Source organism: Eleutherodactylus coqui, chromosome 2, assembly GCF_035609145.1.
Source record: "Eleutherodactylus coqui strain aEleCoq1 chromosome 2, aEleCoq1.hap1, whole genome shotgun sequence".
Taxonomy (NCBI): Eukaryota; Metazoa; Chordata; class Amphibia; order Anura; family Eleutherodactylidae; genus Eleutherodactylus; species Eleutherodactylus coqui.
The window spans coordinates 304106913-304127167 of NC_089838.1; the positions used below are offsets into that span (position 1 = coordinate 304106913).

The 20255-nt window shown below is 45.8% G+C and overlaps 1 protein-coding gene across 1 annotated transcript; it reads left to right on the forward strand.

The window, feature by feature from the left end:
* Nucleotides 1-681: 681 nt before the first annotated feature.
* Nucleotides 682-19604, forward strand: LOC136610234 (olfactory receptor 1G1-like). Its single transcript, XM_066589471.1, has 2 exons — nt 682-861; nt 18660-19604. The coding sequence occupies exons 1-2, from the start codon at nt 682-684 to the stop codon at nt 19602-19604; spliced, it is 1125 nt and encodes a 374-aa protein (XP_066445568.1).
* Nucleotides 19605-20255: the final 651 nt, after the last annotated feature.

Below are 20255 nucleotides of genomic sequence, written 5' to 3' on the forward strand. Positions count from 1 at the left end.
AGGCCATTCACCACCTCCGGGTCACACCATTGCCTCTTCCTCTGTGCCACAAATCCAATCCCCCTCCCAGGACGCAAGCATGAGAGTCTCCAGGCCTGCACCCACACCCTCATCTCTACGGTCCTCCACAGCCTCTACCAATGTCTCCCAGTGCAGCGCTCAGCTGTCGCTAACACAAGCATTGGACCAAAAGCACAAATACGCCACCACCCACCCGCATGTACAAGCTTTAAACGTGCACATTGCCAAATTAATCAGCCTGGAGATGCTGCTGTACAGGCTTGTGGAAAGGGAGGCCTTCAAAAACATGATGGCAGTCGTGGTCCCGCGCTACTCGGTCCCAGTTGCCACTATTTTTCCCAATGTGCCGTCCCTGCCCTACACCAGCATGTCTCCCGCAACATTACCCGTGCCCTCACCAACGCAGTTACTGGGAAGGTCCACTTAACGATGAACACGTGGACAAGTACTGGCGGGCAGAGCAACTATATCTCCCTGACGGCACATTGGGTGAACTTGGTGGAGGCTGGGACCGAGTCAGAGCCTGGGACCGCTCACATGCTACCCACACCAAGAATAGCGGGTCCTACCTCCGTGCTGGTATCTGTGGCGTATTATGCCAGCTCCTCCAACCCCCCCTCCTCCTCCGCCACCTTCACCTTTCAATTACGAAGGGCAAGCATGTCGCCAGCAGTCGGTAGCGTGCAGCGCGGCAGCACAGTGGTGGGCAAGCATCAGCAAGCCGTGCTGAAACTAATCAACTTAGGTGACAAGAGGCAGACGGCCCGGGAGCTGTTACAGGCTCTGATGGAGCAGGCCGACCTCTGGCTTTCGTCGCTACGCCTCCAACCGGGCATGATCGTGAGTGACAATGGCCGTAACCTGGTGGCCGCTCTGCAGCCTGGCAGCCTCACACACGTGCCATGACTGGCCAACGTATTCAATCTGGTGGTTCAGTGGTTTCTGAAAAACTACCCCCACTTCTCTGACCTGCTCGGCAAGGTGTGCGCACATTACCGCAAGTCCACCACCGTGTGCTGGGACTCTGGCACACATGGCTGACTTTATGTTGGGCTGCCTTTCCCGTGACCCTAGCGTTAGACGCATTTTTGCCAACACAGATTACTGGGTGTACACCCTTCTCGACCCACGTTATAAGGAGAATCTTTCCACTCTCATTCCCGAATAGGAAAGGGGTACGAGAGTGATGCAATACCACAGGGCCCTGGTGGAAAAAGTGATGCTAAAGTTCCTATCTGACAGCGCTAGTGGTAGAAGACGCAGTTCTGAGGGCCAAGTAGCAGAGGAGGCGCGGGGATCAGACAGCATGTCCAGTGCAGGCAGGGGAACACTCTCCAACACCTTTACCAGTTTTATGGCTCCCCAGCAAGACTGTGTCTCCAATCCCCAGTCAAGACTGAGTCGTAGGGAACACTGTACAAAGAAAGTGAGGGAGTACATAGCCGATCGTACCACCGTTCTATGTGATCCCTCTGCTCCAAACAACTATTGGGTGTCAAAGCTGGACACGTGGCACGAACTTGCGCTGTACGCCCTGCAGGTGCTGGCCTGCCCTGCCGCTAGTGTCTTGTCAGAGAAGGTGTTTAGTGCAGCTGGGGGAATCATTACGGATAAGCATACCCGCCTGTCAACTGCCAGTGCCGACATGCTTACCTTCATAGAGATGAACAAAGGCTGGATTTTCCCAGACTTCTTTTCTCCACCGGTGGAAAGCAGCGGATCCTGAAGATTCTTTTCGCTGCAACAGGAGAAAAATGCATCCTCTATCACCCTAAAAAAGGGGAGAATTAGCTTTGTGTATCCCTCTTGGATATTACTCCTCGTCCCCCTAAAACAGCATGTCATCATGCTGAACTGGCAATTTTTCTGCGGCGCAAAAGGCTCTCTTTTAAAGTTTTATCTGTTTTTAAAGTTTTAAAATTTAAACTTGAACCAATTTTTTCGGAGGGCTGCCTCCAAGCTCTGTTACAAATTAAGCAATACCGAGCTGTATCTTTAAAAATTGTTTATGAGTTTCACCTACCCTCAGCGTTCAACGTTTTTTGACGGGTACACTTGTACTCTTGGCACACCAATTTTTCAGGCCATTGTCAATGCTGTTAACAAACAAATTTTTCTGGGCTTCACCTATAATCTTGGTAAACTATTTTTTTTTCAGGTGTTCGCCTATATTATTGGTACACCAATGTTTCATGGGTTCGCCTATACTCTTGCTACTGAAAGGTTTGAGGGGTTCGCCTATACTCTTGCTACAGAAATGTTACAGGGGTCCAGCTATACTCTTGCTACTGAAAGGTTTGAGGGGTTCGCCTATACTCTTGCTATGGAAATGGTACAGGGGTCCGCCTATACACTTGCTACTGAAAGGTTTGAGGGGTTCGCCTATACTCTTGCTACTGAAATGTTACTGGGGTCCGCCTATACAGTCGCTACTGAAAGGTTACTGGGGTCCGCCTATACACTTGCTACTGAAAGATTTGAGGGGTTCGCCTATACTCTTGCTACTGAAATGTTACAGGGGTCTGCCTATACTCTTGCTACTGAAATGTTACAGGGGTCCGCCTATACTCTTGCTACTGAAAGGCTTGAGGGGTTTGCCTATACTCTTGCTACTAAAAGGTTGGAGGGGTCCGCCTATAGTTTTGCTACTAAAAGATTGAATGAGTCTGCCTATACTCTTGCAACAGAAAGGTTTCAGGGGTCCGCCTATACTGTGGGTGCACAAAGGTTTCCCATAGCAGTGTTCAGCTGCCTATCATATACACAGAATGAAGTGTGTGGGAATACATGGATTTCCCATAGCTATGTAACTCACGGCACCTTTGGTCACACAAGGTAGAGGCTGGGACCGAGCCTGACCCAGGGCCCGCTCACGTGCTTCCCACACAGAGTATTGCGGGTCGTACCGCGGTAATGGTTTCTCGGCCTTATTATGCCACCTCCTTCTCCTGCTTGGGGTCTGGAGATCAGCACTGGGCAACATGTAATTGCTCTCGCGTTACCACAGTTATCTGAGACACTGGTTTGGACCAAACAAAAGAAGCATTACTGAATTAATGAGACATTCACAGCTGTACTAGCATCCGAGTCCACTTTATGCCCATAATTGTTGAGGGTGTGTGCAGAGGCCGAGGTCCTGGGGGGAAAAGAATCAACTGCCCTAGGTTTGGCCTGTGGAACTTCTTTTGGTTCATCCAAAGCAACTGTAGCGATGAAAGCAACTGTAACTGATTTAATGAGACGTTCACAGCTGTACTAGCATCCGAGTCTGCTTTATGCCCACGATTGCTGAGGGTGTGGGCAGAGGCTGAGGTCCAGGGGGGAAGGGGAGATCAACTGCGCCAGGTTTGGCCTGTGGAACTTCTTTGTGGTTTATCCAGTCTTTGGAGCGATGAAAGCAAACATAACTGATTTAATGAGATGTTCACAGCTGTACTAGCATCGGAGTCTACTTTATGCCCACGATTACTGAGGGTGTGGGCAGAGGCTGAGGTCCTTGGCGGGGTGAAACTCTGCCATGTTTGGGCACTCTGATTTCTTCATGTGCAATACCATCTTTAAGTTCCTTGGGCTCGCCTATGCTGTGGGTGCACAAAGACTTCCCATTGTGGTGTTCAGCTATCTGACACCTACACAGAATAAATTGTGTGGGGACATATGGATTTCCCATTGCTATGTAACTCACGGCACCTTGGGTCATACAAGGTCGAGGCTGGGACTGAGCCTGATCCTGGGCCCGCTCACATGCTTACCACACAGAGTATTGCTGCATTGTGGAGATGTGTAGAAGTGCTGGCACCTGAGTCCCCTTTATGCCCACGTTAGCGGCTCCTGACAATTTTGTGATGGAGGTGGCACGGGATTGGAATGATGTTCGTACGTTATTTTGTCATCAATTCTCAACAGCATTGTGGGCTATCGCCCACACTTTCAAAGAGGGTCGCTGCCTGGCCCTGCCAACCCTCTGCAGAGTATGTCTCCAGTTCCTCCTCATCACAGACGCACTTATAAATCGACATGAGGGTAGTGTGGCTATGAAGCGTGCGTGTGGCATGAGGCCAGCTAAACGCTGTGCAGGGAAAATTTTGTCCGCGCTATGGACGCAGGGTCATGCAGGGGGTTGAACAACAATGCCAGCACGTAACCCAGGCAGCAGTATCACCTGCACGAAGTGATTGTCCTTGGTAGTGTGGTACTTAGCTAAGATGTGCCAGCACAAGAGATGAGCAAGCACCAAAATGCTCGAGTGCTCGTTACTCGAGTCAAACTTTCAGTGATGCTCGAGAGTTCGTTTCGAATAACGAACCCCATTGAAGTCAATGGGTGACTCGAGCATTTGTGTATATGACTGGTGCTCCGCTAAGGTTTTCATTTGTGAAAATCTTAGCAAATCACAAAAGTCATGTAAAAAATACAGAAATGGATAGGGCAGGCGAGGAGCAACATGCAGGGCTGCATTTTGGGCTCCGAGGTCTCACTATTAAGCCCCAATAGTGGCAAGAGTGAGACCCCCCCCCCCCCCCGCACTGTCAGCATAAAGATTGTTCTCCTCTGCCGCAGTTGTAACAGCTGTGGCAGAGAAGAACGATGTTCGCCCATTGAATTCAATGGAGCCGGCAATACAGCCGGCTCCATTTAAAGCAATGGGTTGCCGGCGAGCGCGGGATGAATTTATGGGAAGGGCTTAAAAATATAAGCCCTTACCTGAAAATCATCCTAAAATGTGTAAAAATAAAAAAAAATGTATACTCACCTTTCCGCTGCAGCCGGAGTTCAGCCGTGTCTGGCCGGCAGTTCTCCTGAACTGCTTTATGTAGTATTCAGCAGGTGGGGATTTAAAATCCCCGGCTGCTGAATACTACGCACAGCAGTTCAGGAGAACTGCTGGCCAGCCGCGGCTGAACTCCATCTGCCGGGACAAGGTGAGTATATTTTTTTTTTTACTTTTTACACATTTCTGGATGAATTTCAGGGAAGGGCTTATATTTTTAAGCCCTTCCCAAAAATGCATCCCGCGCTCGCCGGCAGCCCATTGCTTTCAATGGAGCCGGCTGTATTGCCGGCTCCATTGAATTCAATGGTCAGTGCTTGTTTAATCGAGACGAGTACCACGTGGTGCTCGTCTCGAGTAACGAGCATCTCGAGCACCCTAATACTCGAACGAGCATCAAGCTTGGACGAGTATGCTCGCTCATCTCTAGCCAGCACGTGTGCCTTGCTAATCAGGGTCTATCCCAAGTAAATTGTTAGGGAGGTGACGCCAAACTCTTGTCCCCATTTTGGCTTAATAGTGGGACCTGGGTGCCTCAGATGCAGCCATGCATGCTGCCTCTGGCATTCCCTATCCATTTATGTGGTGTTTCCATGACTTTCTGAGATTTCCCGGTGCTTCACAAGTCATCCCTTATGCGGAGCATCGGTCCCATACAAAAATGGTCAAGTCTCCGATTGACTTCAATGGCATTCGTTACTCGAAACGAGCTATCGAGCATTATGCAAAGTTCGAGCAAAGAGCACCCAAGCATTTTGGTGCCCGCTCATCTCTAGTTACGAATATACTAACAAAGAAACAAAATAACAACTGTTTGTCTTAACCTCTTAAACACTAGAGTGTTCTGGTTCTAAAAGAGCAGTCACTTTTCAGTGATTTTATGCATCTAGAGGTTTTATGGCACTATTATTTTTTGTTTACTAATGAATTTTTTTTGCTGCATTTTTTTCCTGTAACATATAGGGTTGTTTTTCAATACTTTTTTCACAGAAATTTTTTATTTGCGTAAAAAGGAGAAAAATAAATATTTATTTTTAAAATTTGCATGTTCTATCTATTGCTGGTGTGATTATTTAGCACCTCTAAAAAACAAACATGTGAATGCTTTTATTGGAAAGCATTGGTTATAATAGAGCCACTTTTTAAGCGCGCCTACATCTCAAATAAAGTATAGTAATGGGACCCCCATTTTGTTTTGGACATTTTGATATATCATTTTTATAATCTTGGATTACAGGACAGCTATAGCGATGGTTTGGGTTGGCGTGGCAATGTGTTTTTTTTAATGTAATTTATTCCATAATTCTTACTTTCTTATTTTTAGCTTGTTATTTCCAACATCTATGTCCCCCATGATGGGAGGCATTCAGTAATTTTTCTTTCTTATTTTTGCAATTCTCCACTGTAACTGGAGCATCTAAAGAAGCAGCATCCATAAAAGCCCCAGTTACAGGTGAAAACACCCCCCTATTGTGAGGGATCGTAGGCAGTAAGTGGACTACGATGCTAGTACACCTGTGAAGGTCACATTGATGCAGTTATGCTCCTCTCCTGTGGCCCAAACGAGTTTCTCAGAAAACTGTGGTAACGCGAGAGAAAATACATGATGCGCAAAGCTGACCCCCTTACCCCAAGCAGGAGGAGGAGGTGGCCTCACAAGGCCAAGAAAACATGACCAGGAGAGGCTGTAGCCTGTGCTGAAAGGATGTGAGCGGGCCCTTGGCCAGGCTTGGTCCCAGCAAATACCTTGTGAGACCCAAGGTGCTGCGACTGACATAGCAATGGGCAGTCCATGTGCCCACACAGTATTCATTCTGTCTAGGTGTTGGATAGCTCTAGCGACACCCCAAGGGGAAAGGCATCTGCACTATGCACCCTACCCAAGTCAGTCACTTTGTGCAGGACAGGGAAATCACCGCTATGGGAAGTCTGTGTGCACCCACAGCATAGGCGAGTCGAAGGAACCCAAAGACAACATTAAATATGAAGGAATCAGACTGCCCAAACATGGCAGGCTTAAAGTGCGCCAAGGCCATAGGCTTCTGCCCACACCCTTAGCAATCGCGGGCATAGAGAGAAAATTCATGATGCACATTGCTGATCCCCTGACCCCAAGCAGTAGGAGGAGGTGGCCTTACAAGGCCAAGAAACCATGACCGGGGCCCGCTGTAGCCTGTGGGGGAAGGATGTGAGCGGGCCCTTGGCCAGGCTCGGTTCTAGCAAACACCTTGTGAGACCCAAGGTGCCACGATTGACATAGCAATGGGAAGTCCATGTGCCCACACAGTATTCATTCTGTCTAGATGTCGGATAGCTCTATCGACACCGCAAGGGGAAAGCCATCTGTACTATGCACCCTACCCAAGTCAGTCAGTGACTTTGTGCCGGACAGGTAAATCACCGCTATGGGAAGTCTTTGTGCACCCACAGCGTAGGCGAGCCGAAGGAACCCAAAGACAGTAATAAACATGAGGAAATGGTAGTGCCCAAACATGCCAGACTTTCACTGTGCCAAGTACATAGGTCTCTGCACACACCCTCAGCAATCGTGGGCATAGAGCAGACTCCGATGCTAGTACAGCTGTGAAGGTCTCATCTATGCAGTAACGCTCCTCTTCTTTGGCCCAAACCAGTGTCTCAGATAACTGTGGTAAAACGTGAGAAAATACATGATGCCCAGTGCTGATCCCCTGACCCCAAGCAGGAGGAGGAGGTGGCATTACAAGCCCAAGACACCATGACCAGGACCCGCTATAATCTGTGTGGGAAGCACGTTAGCGGGCCCAGGGTCAGGCTCGGTTCCAAGCCTCCAGCTTTGTGACCCAAGGGGCCCTGAGTTACATAGCAACGGGAAATCCATGTGTCGCAACATAGATAGCTCAATACTGGAAGGGGCAGTCTTTGAGTTCCTTGGCCTAGCCTTTGTGTAAGTGCACAAAGATGGTATTACACAGGAAGAAATCGGAGTGCCCAACCATGGGAGAGTTTCGCCCCGCCAAGCAACTTGGCCTCGGCCAGCAATTCTGGCCTAGTCAGTCACTGTATTATTTGTGCCACATAGGTAAAACACCGCGATGGGAAGACTTAGTGCACCCATAGTATAGACAGAGCGCTGTAACATTCCTGTAGCAAAGGTATAAACAGACCCCAGTAACATTTCTGTAGCAGCAGTATACGCAGACCCCTGTAACATTTCTGTAGCAGCAGTATCAGCAGACCCCTGTAACATTTATGTAGCAGCAGTATAGGCTGTGAGGAAGGAGGAGCAGCAGCCAGAGGATTCAGAGTTTCAGCAGTGGACTGCGTAGAAGACTGGATGCCCGATACATTGCTGGATGCATTTTCTGCCATCCACGACAGGACCTGCTCACACTGCTCTGTTTGCAATAAAGGTCTACCATGTGGACCCATAAATTGTGATATGAAGCTGGGGACCCCAGAAACTTACCTCTCTCCTAATCCTGCAGCAGCTGGCTGGGGTACACCTGGACCAGGAACTTGGCCTGTGCCCACACCCTCACTGGGAACTTCGCATCCTCGCCCGCGTCCACATCCTCGACCCTAACCCCTACCCCTCAGCATGGTGGATTACGAATAGAGCAGACACAGACCGCTGTAAATAATTATGGAATTATATGCGTACACTTTCACGCAGAGAGCGGAATCGTAACGCTAACTCCAGGCAGAAAAAAATGGAAGGAAGGCCGCAAACAAGCCTAGCAATGCAATAGTGTGGCACCAACACTCCCACCAGGCACCCAGTGAAATGCAGACCGTTAGAGGTAGCCCAACGAAGGAGCTTTTTTTTTTTTTTTTTTAAAAAGAACACAGGCTATATACTGTGTATATCACTTTCCCTCTATAAGTACCTGTGTTGGCCATACGCTGAGCGTCAAATTCACTGCAGACACGGGCCAGTGTAAATAATCTTGGAATTATGTGCGTACACTTTCTCGCTGTGTGCGGTATAGTAAGGCAAACTCCAGGCAGAAAAAAATAGTCAGGAAGGCCGCAAACAGGCCTAAGTGCAATAGTCATAGACTAAAACTCCCATCAGACAACCTGTAAAATTTAAACGGTCAGCGGTAGCCCTAAGGAGGAGCTTTTAGTTTTTTTTTTGTCAAAGAATACAGGCTATATAGTGTGTATATCACTTCCCCTCTATCAGTCGCTGTGGCCGTATGCTGTGCGTCTCTAATTCACTGCAGACACAGCCCGGTGTAAATAATCTTGGAATTATGTGCGTAGACTTTGTTGCTGAGAGCAGTATAGTAAGGCAAACTCCAGGCAGAAAAAAATAGTCAGGAAGGTCGCAAACAGGCCTAAGTGCAATAGTGTGGAACTACAACTCCCATCAGACAACCTGTAAAATGCACACGGTCACAGGTAGCCGTAAGAAGGAGCTTTTATTTTAAAAAATTGTTGAAAAAGAATACTGGCTATATAGCGTGTATATGACTTTCCCTCTATCAGGGGCTGTCGCCGTACGCTGTGCGTGAAGTTGACGGCAGACACAGAGCGGTGTAAAAAATTTTGGAATTATTGGCGTACAGTTGCAGGCTGACAGCGGTTTTGCAACACTAACTGCAGCCAGGAAAAAATTATACGGAAGGCTGCAAACAGGCTTAGCTGTGCGATAGTGATGGACTACAACTCCCATCAGACAACCTGTAAAATGCACACGGTCACAGATAGCCCTAAGAAGGAGCGTTGGGGTTCTTGTACACAGGATCCTAAAGTACCACTCTCCCTATCTCAGCAACGCTGTCCCTATACTATGTAGTACAGACTGCAGCCTGAGAACGCTATAGCTGTTATGGGGCTGTACGCCCAATATACAAAAAAAAATTTTTTTTTCAAAACTGCTACCAGCAGCCACAACAGTAATACACACGGTCAGATGTGGCCCTAAGAAGAACTGTTGGGGTTCTTGTACACAGGATCCTACACTAACACTTTCTCTATAGCAGCACCAGCGCTGTCCCTGATTTCTCCCAGTGTGTGACTCTGGCGAGCCGCGGGCGGCCCCATTTTAAATACTCGGGGGTCACTTGATCTCGCCAGTCACTCACTGCAGGGGGGTGGGATAGGGCTGGAACGTCACAGGAGGAAGTGGTAATGCCTTCCCTGCATGGCGCAAAACTTTCAGGGAAGGAAATGGAATTGACTCGAATATCGCGTGGTGCTCGCCTCGAGTAACGAGCATCTCGAGTACCCTAATACTCGAACGAGCATCAAGCTCAGACGAGTATGCTCGCTCATCTCTAGTCAGGACCAATAGGGAAAAGAGATGTTATAAAATGCTTCTGCCTTCTCATCTGGGTCCTCCACTGTCTCTGGCAGCAGGGCACCTGACCTGCTCTGGTTTGCTTACCGGAGATTTTTTATCCCAAACCATATGTTTCCTTTAACATGGGATTAACCCCTTAGTGACCAGCCCATAGTGTTTTTACGTCCTGCCCAAGTGGCCTTTATTCCCTGAGAACGTAAAAACATGTGTCCTGCAGGGAATAAAGCCACGTGGGCTCTGGACGTGACAGCTCCATGCTGTAGGTGCCCCCTGGTAGCCGACAGCATGGAGCTGTCTTCCAGGTTGCGGGCAGTCCCCCCGATCGCATTAATGTGCAAAAAAGTGTCTAAAAAGTTAAAGATTTAGCTGCCCTAATGGATCAGATCCAAAAAGTTTTTAAAAGTTTAAAAGAAGTTTAAAAAGCTTACGTTACATCTCCTCTCACGGATCATATCTGTGAGGGAGGATGAAAGAACATACCTAAGGCCCCCAGATTTATCCGTGGACCTTACCCCAGCTTCTGCGCACAAGCCCATCGCCAAAATGCATGCGCAAAAGCTATGGATTGCCAGGGTAATTTAAATTCTCCCTGCTCCTGGCTACAAAACTGAGCCAAGAGCCTGGAGATTTCACGGGGGGCCGCGGTGAGTGGTTCCTGGTCATGTGTTCACCGGTATCCAATGAATAATGGCGATCACGTAAAAGTAAAAAAAAAAATTGAAGTATCATCTCCCCTTACCGATGCAATCGGTGAGAGGAGATGAAACTTTTTACCGGAGGCCTCCGTATTCGAACCCCGACGTGATCCTCCTCCATGAACATTCCATGAACATTCCAGCAAAATGCCGGACACATGCGCAGGAGTGGGGAAGTCCAGGAAATTTAAAATCTCCTTGCTTCCAGCGACCAACGGTCGCCATGAGCCTGAAGCAGTGACCTCGTTGAGCAGCCCTCGGTCGCGTAATAAAAAGGTAACGTTCTACCTTAGGCCAGTCTCACATGACCGGATAGGAATTACAGATTCCGCATGCGTCTGATCCGCAGTAATACGCAGATCAATCGCATTGGATTACACAATTCCGCCCACATTAGTGGGTCGGAATTGCACAATCCACTTGCAGAAAAGAGAACGCAGCAGGTTCTATTTTACTGCAGATATTCGCAACACAGAGCCCATTGTGCTCTATGGTCGTGGAATTTGTTAAGGGGTCTAGTTTTCAAAATGGGGTCACTTGAGGGGGTTTCTTATCGTTTGGACCACTCAATGGCTCTATAAGTGGGCAATGGGGCCTGGAATTTATTCAGTTGTACCCTGAAATCCAACGGGTGCTCCTTTCATTATAGGCCTAGCCATGTGTCCTGTAAGTAGATTATGGCCTTAATGGGTATGTTTCTTAACAAGGTACAAAGAGGGGTATCCATTTTTAAAGTCTTTATTTATATGTGTGCTGTACAAAAAACTGTTTTTAAATTCACACAATTGACCAAAAAATGAAAATTGTAATTTTTTCTTACTGCTTTGCTTACATTTATTCACAAATTGTACGGTTAAAATATACAGTACACCCATATATGAATTTGTTAGTCTAGTTTTCAAAATTGGGTCATTTGTGGGGGTTCTCTATAGTTTTGGCCGCTCAATAACTCTACAAGTGTGGTATGGGGCAAAAAAGGCCTTCAAGCAAAATTTATGTTCTAAAAGCCACCGACTACTCCTTTCATTTTGGGCCCCGTTGTGCATCCAGACATAAGATTAGGGCCACAATGGGTGGTATATTTATGAAAACAGGACAAACGGGGTATCCATTTTGGGGTGCAAGTCTTCATTCATATGTGTGCTGTACAAAAAAGCAGTTTTTAAAAATGAAAGAATTGCCAAAAAAAATGAAAATCGCAATGTTTTCATTTTGCTTTGCTTGAATTCATTCAAAAAGTGTGGGATCAAAATACACAGTACACCCCTAGATAAATTCGTTATCGGGTCCAGTTTTCAAAATGGGGTAATTTGTGGGGGTTTTCTATGGTTTTGGGTGCTCAGGAACTCTACAACTGTGCTATGGGGCCTAAAACGCCTTCAAGCAAAATTTCTGTTCTGAAATACACTGACTACTCCTTTCATTTTGGGCCCCGTTGTGCATCCAGATATAAGATTAGGGCCACAATGGGTATATTTCTGAACACAGGACAAACAGGGGGATCCATTTTGGGGTTTAAATCCTCATTTTCATGTAAACACTAGGAAAAATATGTCTTTAAAATGATATATTTGCAAAAATATGAAATTTAACTTTTTCTCCTCTAAATTGAATTACTTCCTGAAAAAACTGTGGGGTCAAAATACCCAAGACCCCCCTCGGTGAATACATTAAGGGGTGTAGTTTTTAAAATAAAGTTATTTGTGGGGGTATCTATCAATCTGATGAGATAAGTGTTCCTGAAAATGCTGAAAAGTAATGTTAAATTTGTATGTCTCCTAAATATTTGCTATGTTATAATTGAAAATGTGAAAAAACTATATTTTTTTCCAAATTTTCCCAATATTGGCAGTTTTAATATATATACACAAATTATATCGGACTATTTTCACCACCTAAATGAAGTACAACATGTGGCGAAAAAACAATGTCAGAATCACTTGGATATGCAAAACCTTTACAGAGCTGTTCTATGTTAAATTGGCACGTCAGATTTCCAAAATTTGGCCTGGTCATTAAGGCGTAAACAGGCTTGGTCACTAAGGGGTTAAACCATAGACCCAGTGCTAAATGTTTACATCACTTGGTCCTTACTGGGTTAAAGAGGTTGTATGAATTAGCAGCGAAGTTCTCTTCAGGCAAAGCAGCGGGATGGTAACACTAAGGATGGTCGCATCGCCGCTCACCATTTGGGTAGACTCCTCAAAGTTTCCGAGGACCTGGCAGATATCGGCCATCCATGCCCACTCTTCTGTAAAGAACTACGGAGGCTGACTACCACTCTGCCGCCTATGTTGCAACTGGTATTCCACAATTGCTCTACTCTGCTCGTACAGCCTGGTCAACATGTGCAGCGTAGAATTCTAGCACGTGGGCACATCGCACAGCAGTCAGTTCTCTGGCAGCTGAAACGGACGTTGCAGTGTCCTGAGGGTGGCAGCATCCGTGGTGGACTTGCGGAAATGTGCGCAGACGCAGCGCACATTGCCGAGCAGGTCAGACAAGTCGGGATAGTTTTTTAGAAACCGCTGAACCACCAGATTGAAGACAGGGGCCAGGCATGGCAGGTGTGTGAGGCTGCTAAGCTGCAGAGCCGCCACTATGTTACGGCCGTTGTCGCACACAACCATGCCCAGTTGGAGGCTCAGCGGCGAAAGCCAGAGGTCGGTCTATTCTGTCAGCCCCTGTAACAGCTCAGGGGCCATGTGCCTCTTGCCACCTAAGCTGATTAGTTTCAGCATGGCTTGCTGATGCTTGCCCAATGCTGTGCAGCCGCATTGCGCGATACCGACTGCTGGCAACATGCTGATACTTCTTAATTGAGAGATGGAGGTGGCAGAGGAGGAGGAGGGGGGGTTGGAGGAGGTGGCATAATACACAGCAGATACCGGCACCGAGGTAGGACCTGCTCTTCTGGGTGTGGGTAGGACGTGAGCGGTCCCAGGCTTTGACTCGGTCCCAGCTTCCACCAAGTTCACCCAATGTGCCATCAGGGAGATATAGTGGCCCTGCCCACCAGTACTTGTCCATGTGTCCGTCATTGAGTGAACCTTCCCGGTGACTGTGTTGGTGAGGGCACGGGTAAAGTTGCGGGAGACGTGCTGTTGTAGGGAGGGGATGGCACACTGGGAAAAATAGTGGCGACTGGGGACTGAGTAACCCGGGACTGCCGCTGCGATCATGTTTTTGAAGGCCTCCATTTCCACAAGCCTGTACGGCAGCATCTCCAGGCTGATTAATTTGGCAACGTGCACACTTCAAGTTTGTGTATGCGGGTGGGTGGCAGCATATTTCTGCTTTCGCTCCAATGCTTGTGTTAGCGACAGCTGAACGCTGTGCTGGGAGACATTGCTAGAGGCCGTGGAGGACCGTGGAGGTGAGGGTGTGGGTACAGGCTGTGAGGCGCCTGTGCCTGCATCCTGGGAGAGTGATTGGATCTATGTGCCAAGTTGTGGCACAGGGGAAGAGGCAGTGGTGTGACCCGGAGGCGGTGAATGGCTTTCGTCCCACCTTGTGGGGTGCTTGGCCATCATATGCCTGCGCATGCTGGTGGTGGTGAGGCTGGTAGTGGTGGCTCTCCGACTGATCTTGGTGCGGCACAGTTTGCACACCACTGTTCGTCGGTCGTCAGCACTCTCACTAAAAAACATCCCCACCTTTGAGCACCTTGCCCTCTGCACGGAGGCTTGCCGCGAAGGGGTGCTTTGGGAAAACGTTGGGGGATTCTTTTCTCTGGGCCTGCCTCTACCCCTGGCCACTCCACTGCCTCTTCCAACCTGTCCTGCTGCTGCACTTGCCTCCCCCTCTGAAGCCCTGTCTTCAGTAGGTTTAGCAAGCCAGGTGGGGTCAGTCACCTCATCGTCCAGCAGCTCTTCCTCCGAATCCTCTGAGCGCTCCTCCCTCGGACTTACTGCCCTTATTACTACCTCACTGACAGACAACTGTGTCTCATCTTCATCCTCATCCACAAAAAGCTCTTGAGACAGTTGCCGGAAGCCCCCAGCCCTTTCACCCAGACTCCGAGAACTTTCCAAAGGTTGGGCTTCGGTCACGACAACCTCCTCAGGTGAGAGAGAACCGTTTTTTCCCACTCAGGGCAGGGACCCGAGAACAGTTCCTGTGGGTCTGCCTGCTCAGAATCTGTCATTCTCCTGCAGTGACGAGGCTGGGAGAAAGGAGGAGCAGCAGCCAGAGGATTCAGAGTTGCAGTCCCTATCCCCGGAGTAGTGGACTGCATAGAAGACAGGGGGTTTGATTCATTGCTGGACGTGTTATCTGCCATCCTCGACAGGACCTGCTCGGACTGCTCTGCTCTCATAATAAAGGTCTACCACATGGACTCGCAAATTGTGATATGAATCTGGGGAGCGTAGGGACTTGGCGCTCTCCTAATCCCTCACCAGCCGGCTGTGATGCACCCCGCCTAGGACCTCGGCCTGTGCCCACACCCTCACTTGAATGCCCACGCCCGCGTTCATGTCCTCGACCCTTACCTCTACTCCTCATCATGTCAGATTAGGATAGAGCAGGGCCCAAATAAATTACCCTACTGTATAGCGCTGAGAACTGTGGCTAATTCACTGCACACAGAGACTTGTAGATACCAGAGGCTCTATGCTGTGACTGGAAAAAAATTAACCCGCTGTCTTGCGCTGATACCTAGGGGTCATTTACCGCTCACAGAGACTTGTAGAAAAGAGAGGCTGTATGGAGTGGGAGAAAACTCTAAAGCCAGTGGATAGTGCTGGTAACTGCGGCTACCTCAACTCCCTAAAGAAAAGGGTATTGTGAGATTCTCTGCACAAGGGCAGAAAACTCTAAGCCAGTGGGCAGTGCTAATAACTGCGGCTACTTCACCGCACCCAAGGAAAGCGTACTGTGAGACGCTCTGCACAGAGGCAGAAAGCTATACAGCCAGTGGATAGTGCTAATAACTGTGGCCACTGCACACATAGAACGGTATAGCTGAAATAGTCTGCAGTTGCCCAGGAAATATTAGAGTACCATTTAGCGATGAGACCTCTGCCCAGTGCACTGCACACATAGAACAGTATAGCTGAAATGGTCTGCAGTTTCCCAGGAAATATTAGAGTACTGTTTAGCGATGATACCTCTGCCTAATGTACTGCAAACATAGAACGGTATAGCTGAACTGGTCAGGAATAATGTTAAAGTCTCCACAGAGTATCAATGCTCCATGTTTAACATTAGAGAGGCAGTCCAATACTTACCGGACAAAAAGCGGATTATTTGGAGTTTGGTTGCTGTGGGAGGCGAATACAGTTTTTTTTCCCCTACACCGTATTCTCGGAGTATAAGTCGACAGTTGGGGGGTCATCTTATACGCCCAGTCGCCTTATACGACTGAATATACGGTAACAGTCAACAATAGAAGAATGGAAATCAATCAGTCATTTAATAGCGCTTGAAAAAGTTTACTTACACTCCTAGAGGAAGACTACATATTTTCTATAAGCTTTGGGACCCATAAATAGGTTGAGTGAATGAATCATACTTTCAAATGGCTATGACTGGGGCAATACACCAAAAGTGATTAAATACAATAAAAAATATTAATATTAAAAATAAATTAATCAGAAAATGTAAATAACAAACAAATTAATTAAAATAACAAATACAAAAATTCTAAAACATAATTGAAAAAATGAACATGCAATAGCTCTATGTGGAGAAAAGGAATAATTAAATCGTCAAACAGTGGATACAAAATCAATTGAATTGATTGAATGAAATAAAATAATAATAGTAATTTAACTCTAATAGTTTAATTGATTTTGCATCTACTGTCTGTCAATTTAATTATTGCTTCTCTCTACATAAAGTATTTGCATACAGATTGTTTATTTTTTTTCTGTGATATATTTCTGATTTTAAATTAATTAAATTAATCATTTCATTTTCTACCCTTTTCATTTCTATTATATTTGTTGGTTAATTGTCTATTGCAATTTTTTTATTGGCGGCTGGTGTATCGCATCATGTCACTGTGATCACAGGATCTTGTGGTGTCACATGCTAGTTTTACCTAGTGTGTTGCCCTTGTGAGAGTAAAGTAACTAAATTTGAGACAGCAGTTACTGCTCCTGTTTCAGAGTACCTTGGTTCCCTCTTTCTTCCTGCAGTTCTTCACTAGCGAAGAGTCTTTTACTTGTCCATGATGGGGTGACTGCTGGTATTTTTCAGGCTAAATGGATGCTGTGCCACTAAACATTCATTCTATGTACTAGTTTTCTTATTGTTTTTGTCATTTTTCATTTAATCTATAGTACCTTTGCACTATGGGGCACTTTTGTCTTTTTTAATACAGATGCTTTACTGTAGAGCACTCTTTTCTGCATATACTTCATTCTTCCTCTTCCAAACATACTGCTGAATCATAGGCTCAAAAGTTTTGTTTCAGAGTGGTATTTACATGGTTTTGAGAATATTGGATCAAACTTTTCTTGTGCTTTTAGGTCAGTACAGTGGTATATCTTGGAGTCCCAGCATGAAGAATTCAGCATTTAGTATGTGTTTTACTGTGCATATGGAAACCTTAGTGTCTGATGCCATCAAATCTTGCTGCAGCTCTTTTGCAATCACACAAATGGTTTTTGACAACAACCTGCCACCTCAGGATTCTGGGAACAGACCTCTCTAGTACTTTCTAGTTAAGGTTGTGTTCACATCCCATTTCGAGCCTTTAATCAGAAGTTATGTTGGGTGGGCTCTCAATGTACAGTATACCTCTGACAGAAGACTGCAACATATCTCACTGTATAGGCATACAATTGAACATGTTGACATATAGCCTCCTCCACCTCCACTCTTTACCCAGCATGACAGAAAAGTACCTGGAGGGGTGATGTCCTCCATCTTCATCCTCTGGCCTAGTGCTCTGCTGACAGGGAAAGCTCTAATGATGTAAATGTCCACACATGAGCAGTTACATAATTGGAGCTTCCCCAAAGAAGCTAGCTCCAGCATCAGCCTGCTGCCTTCAGCAAAAGGGGTGGTTGAGGAAGACAGCCTGCAGGTGTGTAGATCTATTATGCTAGATAAGTGCTAACCACTGAGCCACCAAACATCGTCTGCCCTTTTCTCCATCAGAGAAGAAACACAGACACAATGAGAACACAACAACTTGCAGATGTTAGCCTTGGTCATACTTGCACCTAGGAACCTTGCACTGCAAGACTAGACTGCTAAATAATGAGCTAAAATGCTTCATTTTCCCTCTTCTTCCTCCTCCATCTTATTCTGTTTCCTCTAGAGAAGAAGAAAACAAAATAACTTCTCCTTTTACTTTTCCTCACCCTCAACAGGAGGAAGAAGGAATAATAAGCATGGTGGCTTAATGGTTAATAATATTGTCCTGTAGTGCTGGGATCCTAGGTTCATATCTGTCGAAGTGCTGCATAATATCTATGAGACATACAAATGAAGGTGATTATTATGAAACAGAAGAGAACCTATTACATGCAGATGTTATCAAATTTGAATGTAAAACCCCAGTGCTGCAAGGCAAGAGGTCTAACCGCTGACCCACAGGACCACTATCAGCAATGATATACATTAATTTTAAGAGGTTTTGGTTCAGTGCAAGCTAATTTGGACTAAATTTTATATGAAACTCAGCAAACCTGCCAAGCCGAACTTTCCAAATGTTTGCTCATCTCTGATTGGGAGTTTTTTTGAATACATGTTAAATGTGGGTAGAAAATGTGATGTGTGCAGTAAGGTTTAATTATTTAGGTGATGTTTCTTTATTTATGCCACATAGCTTTGTCATAGATGTTATGACTAAAGGCGCTGACTGTGTCCATCCATTTTGGGGGAGCATTCCAGTTATATTTTGATAACCAGGTATATCTTTCTTCAGGTAATGAAGATGAACAACTGCACAAATGAGACAGTAAAGGAATTTAGAATTTTAGCATTTCACACCTCCACAACTGGACACATTGCACTGTTTATTGGAATGCTACTTATGTATTTGATGACAGTCATTGGGAATCTGATCATTATCACACTTGTATGTTTAGTGACCCAGCTGCACACTCCTATGTATTTTTTCCTATGTAATCTCTCCACTGCAGATATAACCTTTGTGTCCGTTACTGTCCCAAAGGTATTGTCCATCATTGCAACCAAGGATCACACAATCTCATTTCAAGGTTGCATAACTCAGCTGTATTTCTTTTTACTGTGTGGAGATGCGGAAATATTCATCCTGACGTGTATGGCTTATGACCGCTATGTAGCCATCTGTAAGCCCTTGCAGTATGCAATGCTCATGGGGAAAAAAGTGAGACTTACAATGTCTGCTTCTTCTTGGCTCATTGGCATTTTTAACTCCTTGTTGCATTCGTTGATTACATCTTTTCTATCTTTCTGCTATTCAAATGAAATTGACCACTTTTTTTGTGATCTGAAGACACTAAACATGCTCTCCGCCAGCGACTCCACAGATAGGGATATTTTGTCTGGTGTTCTAAGTGTATTAATTGGATGCTTACCTTTTCTATGCATTATAATATCCTATGTCTACATCATTTACACTATACTGAAGATCAAATCTTCCAAGGGTCGTTCTAAAGCTTTTTCCAGCTGTACCTCCCACCTTATAACAGTCATATTATTCTATGGACCAATAATCTTCTTGTACATGAAACCAGAAACAGGCCATTCTAGAGAAGAAGACAAGCTGCTGTCAGTTATATACGTGGCTGTGGTTCCAATGTTAAACCCGTTGGTGTACAGTCTAAGAAATAAAGACATATTAGACGCAATTGCTAAAGTAAAACAATACTTAAAGAACATTTAGCTTTAAGGGGAGACTTTCTTCCTTAGATATGACATGTATTAGAGTATTCTTCATCAATTTGTATATGAACCTAACTCTGACCCTTGAAATTTATGCTTAGATTTAAATATCAAATATCCGGTGCAAGGAAAGATCAAAATATGCCAAGAGGCTGTGTGTTTTGTAGCAGCGGTCAGTTTTTGGTGTAATGAAAAGTAAATCTATTGGTCTGTGAGAAACTTTGCCCTTCCCCAAAATCCTGCTAACTTTTTTGCAAATTTTGACACACATTGTTCTTTATTTGCTTTTTTCCCCATAGAAAATTTGTGTAAAAAAACCCCAGACCCTGAGTATGCTAAAATTTCAAACAAATGTCATAAAGACGAAAAAATTGCACCAAAAATGAGAAAAAAAATAACATTAAAAGAGCATTGTTTGCAGGCGTTTTCTTATTTTATTTTTAACCTATAGTAAATATCTGGACAACAAGAGGCAATTAAAATGCCCTGCTGAAGAAAAAAAAACGGTAACACCAGCTTAATGGATTCAAGGAAGCAAAGTTAGATTATGGTTGTCCACAGTGTGTTTGCATCATCATTTCTGCGTTGCTTAGAGTCAACACTGGTCGTCATATAACCCTGTTGTATGCCACTTTTGGCCCTTCTGACAATG